General features: G+C 40.6%; 1 protein-coding gene across 1 annotated transcript; it reads left to right on the forward strand.

Moving 5' to 3' along the window:
- The first annotated feature begins 6402 nt into the window (after positions 1–6402).
- On the forward strand, positions 6403–7170 carry LOC145983793 (uncharacterized). The gene has a single exon (XM_083116840.1). It carries the CDS (start codon positions 6403–6405, stop codon positions 7168–7170), a length of 768 nt encoding a protein of 255 aa, XP_082972966.1.
- The last annotated feature ends 2042 nt before the right edge of the window (positions 7171–9212 follow it).

Consider the following 9212-nt stretch of genomic DNA (forward strand, 5'->3'; position numbering starts at 1 on the left):
TTGTGCAATGGCATGCGAACTTCTCTCCCTAGACGCCACTTTGATCTCGATGCGTTACCAACGCGCTAATCAAATGTTATAGCATTTTTCTAACACCTCGAAAAGGAGCAAATTGTTACATGAATTCAGTCATAACTTTTTACTGGTTAAAAGATACGTCGAAAAAACCTTCACCATTGGATTTCTCGTGAAATTCTAGCCTGATTTGATATATCATATAAAAGGTAAAGTGCTCCCCTGTGCTTAGCAATTCGCCATGAAGGCGTATAGGAGGTGTGGGGGTAACGCCCCACACTTTCTTGATCCGGTCGTGAGTGGGGGTGATGTGATCAGCATCACGCCCCTGACCGCCTTTACCCCCCAGGGTTTCCCCCAGGTACCCATGTTATTCAACGCTGGGTGGACGCCGGGGCCGCTTCCATCGTTAGAAAAGTTCCCGGATTTGAACCGGCTGGGGATCGAACCCGGGACCTTTAGCATGGTAGTCAGACGCGTTACCGACTGAGCCACCGCGGCCATTTCTGATATATCATATTCCCATTTAAAATTCTGAAGTTGAATTCAAGATGGCGGACATCAAGATGGCCGCCTACCGCGCGGGTGGCGTCAATGTGGTTCCCCCTTGGCCTGATAACGATTGGTCATTACAATTTCCATGTTGCGCGCTGCAGTGGCCTTGTACCGAGAGTGTTAAGTGACTTTTTGAGCCACCCTGTAGATGGCAGGGCATATGAGGATTCAAATGGAATTTTCTTACACAGTAAATACGTAGGAACTTGGGAAAAACTTTTCGACTCTGCCCCCTAAAGTTAAGTCCCAAGTTACGCCCATGGCCTACTCAGTGACGTAGGGATATATTGTATTTCTCTATTTTTTTGAGGGGGGTATGTACAGTACCACCCTTAATCGGTAGATCCATGTTGTACTCCTTGTATCCTCCAAAAAAATTACTGACGCAAGGTGCTGCTGTAAAAAGAATGTATTCTAATGGTTTCTGAGGAATATGTTGTCAGTCGTATGACGATTAATTTGATTTGGTTTGGTGTTTTAAGTCCACTTTATGCACAGTAAGGCTAATCAGGACGGGACCTACAATTTAAACTGGGATCCGAACCACTATCTGCCTCCACCGGGTCTATGATGATTAATATTTAACTTTTAAGTACCAACATAAGATTCTGCAACAGCTTGTTGTAGATTTTCCCTACCATATTAGTGTATTATCAGCAGAGATATTTACTATTGCACCACCGAGAGAGCGAATTAAATCAATCTTCTCTTCGCACCCAAGGGTGTGACACTGATGGTACGTTCGTTCCTACAACATTGCGAGTACTTTATTATAGTTTCGATATCTTAAAACTATTACGTTTATATTCATCGTAGGGACGATTAATACCTTCTGTAGAATGGCAGAGGAACATAACACCAACAAGAAACATTAGGAACAGCGTCAGTACGCGTGAAATATTCGAAATGCTGCTTGCATTACTCATAAATGGAAGTAGAGTATTGGATTTTGAATATCCCAGATAGAACCACAAATAAGCGCATTATAATACGCTCATCTGTGATAGTACTAACGTTGCGCGGCAAGTACAGTATTTCCTGGGGATTCAACATAGCCACGTGACACATTCCGTTGGCGCAAACAAAGTTGCACCAAATAAGGGGCGGCGAGACACTTAAATGAGAAGGCTATCCAGAAATTTCCCATAAAGTTTTATAATAGGGACCTAAGAGTATATTTAAGGCACAAATGACAATAAATTTGACTTTTCTGAATATTTTTGGAGGTTCTTTGGAATAATCCCGTCTCAGAAGTCAGAAAACAACGGCGATAGGACACGATGGCTGATCACTCATCACCGTGCAAAAAGCCTCTTGTCAGGTGTTGGCGCTGAACGGTCTACTTATTGTCCATTTCGTGCTTCGATTGTCCACACCGGGGATCGAACCCTGGTCTCCCGAGTAGCTATTATGGCGGTTTGCGTGTAGGGATACAAAGCCAGGGGTTCTATAACCCTGTCCCAGCTAACTGCGCATAGCAGGCAAGGCTGCGAATAGCGTTTATGTGTGATGAAAGTCATCCATGCACTCCTGCTTCGACGTCATCATCCCCGTCTAAACGCTAACCACAATTTTCGATATTTCATGCGATCTGTCAAAATTTCGTAGAGGACTGTTCTTGAAATTCGTGGAAATTCCATGGAAAGCGACGATATTGAGAAGCGTCTGTTTTCACGAATTTCCGCGTCGACCGCACGCACCAAATCCTCGTTCACAACAGATGGCCGACCGCTCCTTGGCTCATCGTGAACTGTCTCACGACCTTCTTTAAACATAAAAAATAAGGACCTCACACAGTTGAAGATGGATGTCTACCGGTTTCACGTTTCTTGCATTGAGAAAACGAATCACACACAGGTCTTCCAGTCGGCGGGCCGATTGATTTTCTTGAACATTTCAAACCTTCAGAAACCTTCGAAGAAAAAGCATGACCTGCTCCCACGAGTGCGTGTGGCTTAATAACGGATGAAGGACGTCAGCCAGAACTCACACGGTCGCGACTGCAGCGCTACAGCGGCAATATTTGCAAACGGTACTTACTTTACGAATACGCCTCGTAGTTTATGTTAGTGTGTCCGTAAAGTGGTATATCAACTTGAAGTAACATATGTTATACACTCACATTCACTGCCACGGGTTACATGTTCTACATTTTTCAACAGTGCCAATGTTATTAGCTTATTCTTTTAAGAGAAAACATTATTATCCCAAATCTTCAGCAGTTATTAGCATTTAAACTTGTGAAGTGGTATACCGTGTTTGTGTAGTCGCCATTTTTAAAGATGCGATTTTAAGGATCGTGTGAGACCCCTTTGCTGCTTTCGCGAACTGAAGAGGTAAAAAATCTTATGGTAGTTTCGAGTCGGAGGTGGGTAAGGAAGTGGGGCCCTACTTAACCACCGTGTGAGACTGGCTTAATCCTTTAATTTTTCCCTTCCAAACTGCCAAGGAATAGACAGAAAACCTTCCCAGCAGCGTGTACTGCTTCGCTTTGCCCACACGATATCCTCTCCTTCTCTGACGCTTTGCGTGGCCTTGGTCCAGAGATATTTGGAACAGAGTATACAAGCCATTTGCACATGAGACTTTGTATTCTGAATGAAATGAATGGATATCTTCGTGGCTCCTGGTATTTATTTTTAATGTCGGATAAGATTCTAAAAGCGATAGTAAGTCATGGAAACACCTTCATGCGAGCAACGGTCTTGTCAGTGATCTCAGCATTTTGCATCAGAGTGTGCACTTACCACATTTGATGTGTTAACATTAGGAATTCGTAACCCCACCCTCCTCATTTCTACCCCGCTGTCCTCCTAACTTTTCACCCTGGTTACCACATTTTATACCACCCTAAAAAAACATCGTTATTTACGATTTTCAGGAGAAAATATAATAGCCTTATTTAATACCTATCACAATAACACTAATCTTTTAACTTAAATTGCTACCTGATTTTGCAGTAAATGTATTACTTTATGTAGCAATAACTTCAATTAATTTTGTCTGTAAAATTCGAACTATTTTTAAACAAATAACCTCACTGATATTATCAGAAACACTCAAGGCGGGATGACTCGGTTTGGCGCCCCCGCAAGCGGCGCCTCAGGTCGCCCGACCCTTAAGCCGTCTTTGGAAAGCTATTACCAACCAGATAACATATGTTGAGGGAAACACAAAAGAAAACGTAAAGGGTTGACACTAGATGGCAGCACGCAAAATTCAATGACTTCGAAGTGGAACAAAATTTCCTGTAGTGAATATTTTTTAATTAATTAGGAAAGGAAAATGAATAAATGGATGGCACAATATAATAAATCATTAGATGGAATTTTGGATTAGACAAGGGGGCGAAATTTAAGGATAGAACATTGACATGTGTTAAATAACTGCGCAGTCGAGAAGGAAAAAGATGTATGACTGACGTCATGCACGATTATTCGCATTACACAAAATGGCGGTTTCGACTAACAGCTGATTCACCACAGGCACTCTCATGCTCTGTTCACGGCTTCTAATTGGCTGCCGAATGCTTTCGTCACCCTACGTCATCAACATCACCACAAAATGGCGGCTTCGACTAACAGCTGATACAGAGCATGCACTCTCATGCTCTGTTCACGGCTTCTAATTGGCTACCCAGCCGAATGCAATGCTGCTTACGTCACTGTCACGTCATCAATATTAAATTGGTTTAAAACTGTTGTTTTATGCACTTTCCACTGTTATGTAGATTACTAAATCAAATATTTCCAGGCCTCCCCGATGGCGCAGTGGTGGCGTCGTCGCCTTGTAATCAAGGAGTCCCGGGTTCGATACCCGGTGGAGGTACAAGTGGTTCGGATCCCACTTTAAACTGTAGGTCCAGTCCCGATTAGCCTTCCTGTGCATAAAGTGGACTTAAAACACCAAATCAACCAACCAATCAAATATTTCCATTAATCGCATTAAGTCATAACATTTAACAACACTTAACAACTTAGTTAACAAAAAATTTCGATTATATCATTATATGTAATTTAACATTACGATATATTTTTATGTTTTTACACATAACATGAGCATTACAAAATGAATTATGGAGTATCAATTTAATGGCAATTAATATCCTGAGACATAAAAAGTAATAACATTTACAGTTTATTATTTAGACAAATTGTAGGACAAATTTCAATCTGCCTTCTTAATGGTAACACATTGCAGGCAATGTGTTATATATAAGCCCGATATGGAAGTTACTGTTTAAAGGGGATGAATGGGCAGAGTAACCAGTGTCCTTCATTGGCCACTTGTAAATACACACACAAATGAATTTCGGTCTGATGTTAGGGTGTTGGATACCCTGTCCATTCCTTCCCTTTTGTTATTTATTATATATATTTTTTTTTAATTTAACCTTTTCTGCAATTGTGGACATATATTTTATTATTTTTCGTTCTATGATAACACGGAAGTAAGTAGTATTATATCAATTGAATTAATAAGGTTCGAAATTGAAATTTTCACGAAATGGAACGCTATACCTTCGTTAACATGGTGATGTCTTACTCTTATTTTTTTGTCACTGATTACTATAGCGATGAATTTAACGACCGGTGAAACAGCGCGCTGTACACGAACATTGAACACAAGTCTTCTGCAATCTTCTACCCTTTCTTTAAATTTAAGCACACGGAAATGGTGAATGATAGTCAGTTCGCCCAACGGGAAATTTTTTAATTAAATGTAGGCTACAAATTCCCAATACTTTGTCTTAATAATACGTCCTTCCAGAAGAATGTGTGAAGCGACTCTACTAAATTTTAATTTTTAGCCTTTCTATTGTTCGTAAAAAGAATGCGTTTGTTTCCTTCATGCATTATGAATTTGTCTTCAGGTTTAAATGGGAATTATGTTGGTAAACATTCTTGTTAGGAGATGCATTATTCGTTGCATTCACATCATTTTTGGGGATCCTTTCAGACACAAGGACGTTAGCTGAAAGCACACACCAGAATCACTTTACGTAGTTAGAAATTCCAGCATCTGGAAGGGTTCTCTTTTTTTTATCTTGAAATTATGTAATCACGCGTAGCTCATATAGAGAGTGCTTGTAGCAGTTCCAGGTTACAGGTTCAAATCCTGGTGACTTTCCAAATGAGTACTGACCAGTATGATTGATTACGTGCTGCGAACGCACGTGTATCGAGCGCACTCTATTTGGAGCGCACACAGAAGAGAAGCCATTCATCGAGCGCACGTGAAGGTCACATAACTGAGTCACCCTAGCATATCTAAGGTGCAGGTGGTGCAGGCAAGGAGGAGATTGAAATTTGTAAACTGGGTTCATTCTTGAATATTATTTGTAGTGAGAAAGTCGTGGTTCAGAGCGCTTTGATTTTGTGTAGTTTTTCAAATGGAAGTAATCACCACTTACAAGAGTAAACCTAGTCTTCTGCTCGACGGACATCGGTACCGTGTTGGCCGTCAAACGGAGAACATTATCCACTGGCAGTGTGTGAAGGAACGGCTACTCAAGTGCAAGGGTTCAGTGAAAACGTCATCGAACAACAATGTTTTGCAATCGACCCCTCACCAATGTGTGCCAAACGTTGCTGAGTCGGAAGTAGAGAAAGTCAAGTGTAAGTGCAGGAAAAGAGTCAGAGAGGACCTTTCGACACCAGTCAACGCCATCTCCAAGCAAGAGTTAGGTACTGTTGAACAGGGGGATACGAATTGGTGACCGAAGTTCCTAGATACGAGAACGTGAAAGGCAAGCTGTGCCAAGAACGCAGAAGAGCTCTGGGGACTACGCAAAATCCGGCAGACAGTTCCGAGATTTCATTCAATGAGGAGATGCTGCGACTTTCCGACGGGACAAGCTTCCATATGTTCGACATAACTCTGGGTAATGGAAAGAAATGCATGAAATTTGGAAGTGACAGTGGCAGAAAGTCATTACAATGCAGAGACTCTTTCTTCTTAGACGGCACATTCAAAAGCTGTTCTAAACAGTTCCAACAGATTTATACAATCCATGCTGATTGTGGTAGTTCAGAAAAAGAAACAAACATTTGTCCAGCGGTGTACAACTTACTGGATGATAAGAAGAAATCGACGTACGTGCAACTTTTTGAAGCGTTAAAACGTCGGGGTTGGTATCCGAAAACCGTTAAATTGGACTTTGAGGTAGCGGTGATACAGGCGATCAGAGATTTGTTCCCACAGACTTTCGTGTCTGGTTGTAATTATCATTCTAACCAGTGTCTGTGGAGGCAGATACAGCAACTAGGCTTAGCAAAAGAGTACAAAGAAAACGAGGAGATTAGGAAAACATGTAGGATGTGTGCTGCTTTGGCGTTGATACCGACAGAAAAAATCGACGAAGCCTGGCTTGGGATTATGGAGAGCACGCCACAGGATCTGAAATTAGCAAATTTCTTGGACTATTTTGTGGAGCAGTGGTTGAACAACGAGAATACACCAATCAATGGATGGAATGTTTCCTGCCAAAGACACCGGACAAATAATCCGGTTGAAGGATGGAACAACAAGTTCAACAGGATCGTTGGAGCACCGAATCCGAACGTTTACCTACTTCTCCAGTGGGATCGATACCTTTAAAGGTCGAGACTCACCTACCCCTGTGCCGGCAAAAGTTCCGGTCAGGCATATGGAGATGTAGTTTCAAGAGCGAAGTCTCGATGGAGAGATGAAAAATCCCATATTTAATATTCCACACTGCCTTTTGAAAATCTTGTAATGTCACGTGCCAGTTTCGTTGAGACAATGAAAGTTGCAAGGAGGAATGGTTTCTCGGAATCGACGAGAGATGGCAGCACGCTATATAAAGGGGAGCAAAGGAAATTATAAAAAACTTAGAGCGGAGAAGAGGGATTATATATATTATAGTAAATTGAGAAATATATAAAAGAAGAGTTCAAATACTATAAAAGAAATAAATAGAATGTTGTATATAATAAATTAAAATAATTAAGAATATGGGCGCATATGAAACGTTTAGGAAGGTTATTAAGTAAGTGAACGAATTCAGAAATCTATCTGGCCCGACCCTGTGGCCGAGTGGTTAGCACATCGCGCTGCGACGCCAAGGGTCCCGGGTTCGAATCCCGGTCGGGCTTGGTTGTTTGTGAATGTCCATTCATCAATTTCATCATTTCATCACTCATCCCCATCTTCGCAAATTAGCCAAGAGGCACAAAACGCGAAGTAAAATAAACTAAATCAATCAATCAATCAATCAGAAATCTATCTCTTTTTGATTCTCTGGCGAGGAGAACGTCGCCATGTTTTGGTTGGTCCCCGGTGGCGCTGTTGTCAAATTAGACGCCCCGAAGCACTTTACGGTTGCGCTCCTTTTTAGTCGCACTGGGCCATCGGTAGCGCTTGTTATTAGCGATCCTGGTTATTTCCCTTGGTTGTTGTTTTAGGAGGAGGCGCTATTGTCAGATTATACGCCCCTAAGAATCCTCTATAGCTTTGGTTCAATTCTCTACAAGGAATGCAGCATAATGATTTGTCTATATTATTGAGAAGAGATATGGTAAAGAGAAATATTTGTGATAAATGAGAGAAATAAGACTTTTTCTAGTGGCAAAGAAGAATAGAAGAAATAAGAATTTGCTGTGGAATGAATAAATAGAAGAATTTGCCAAGAATATAAAAATATCACGTCGGAATATAGAAGATAATAAGAATTGCTGCTGAAAGAAGAAATAAGAATTGATATGAATAGAGGAAATAAGAAACAGCGATGAATAAAAGGGGATGACTATTTTTTGTAAATAGAAGAAAGAAAAAGAAGATTATCCTTTCACCAAAGAAAAGAAGTGGAAATTGAAGAAAGAAGAAGCCATTCATATATTTTGTCATAGAAGAAATTGATAATAAAAGAAGAAGAAGCCTTTTCCATATTAAAAGAAGAAGCCTTTTTGATAATAAAAGAAGAAGAAGCCTTACGATAATCAAAGAAGAAGAAGCGTTGTTAATAGTAAAAGAAGAAGAAGCCCTTTAAAAGAAGAAGAAGCCTTTTAAAAGAAGAAGGAGCCCTTTAAAAGAAGAAGAAGCCTTTTTGATAATAAAAGAAGAAGAAGCCTTTTCGATTATATATATATATATATATATATATATATATATATATATATATATATATATATTCTCTGTATTTTGTATAGTTCTCAGAATATAGATCCGCATTCAACTATGTCCTCTTGGCTATAAAACGCTTTCTTATTTGGAATTCTCAAATAAAGAACCTATTCCCCTGAGATTAAGATATCCGTAGCCGTGGTAAATAACATTTAAGTACGTGCCCATAAGGGGCGTAGCAGTAATTTGATGTTATGGCCGTAATCTCTACACGTGGTGAGCCACGAACCATGCCACCAAAGATTTTCTTCGTTGAAATTTTGGAAGTTTATCCTGGGAAATCGTACTTGAATCTTGCCATGTGGCTAGAACATCCACCTTGCACGGAGGACCAAGAAGCGTGATACGCGGAACACGTGGTGTGTACATAATGGACCCTTGCAGGCCACGCAGCTATATTGGGAGACACGGTAAACACTATTTATCTCCCATCGTGTGTATTATGCGACCTTGGAAAACGAGGAGCTTACAAGTTTCAAGCGATGGTATGACGAAAC

Source organism: Lepisma saccharinum, chromosome 2 (genome assembly GCF_977018435.1).
Source record: "Lepisma saccharinum chromosome 2, izLepSacc3.1, whole genome shotgun sequence".
Lineage (NCBI taxonomy): Eukaryota > Metazoa > Arthropoda > Insecta > Zygentoma > Lepismatidae > Lepisma > Lepisma saccharinum.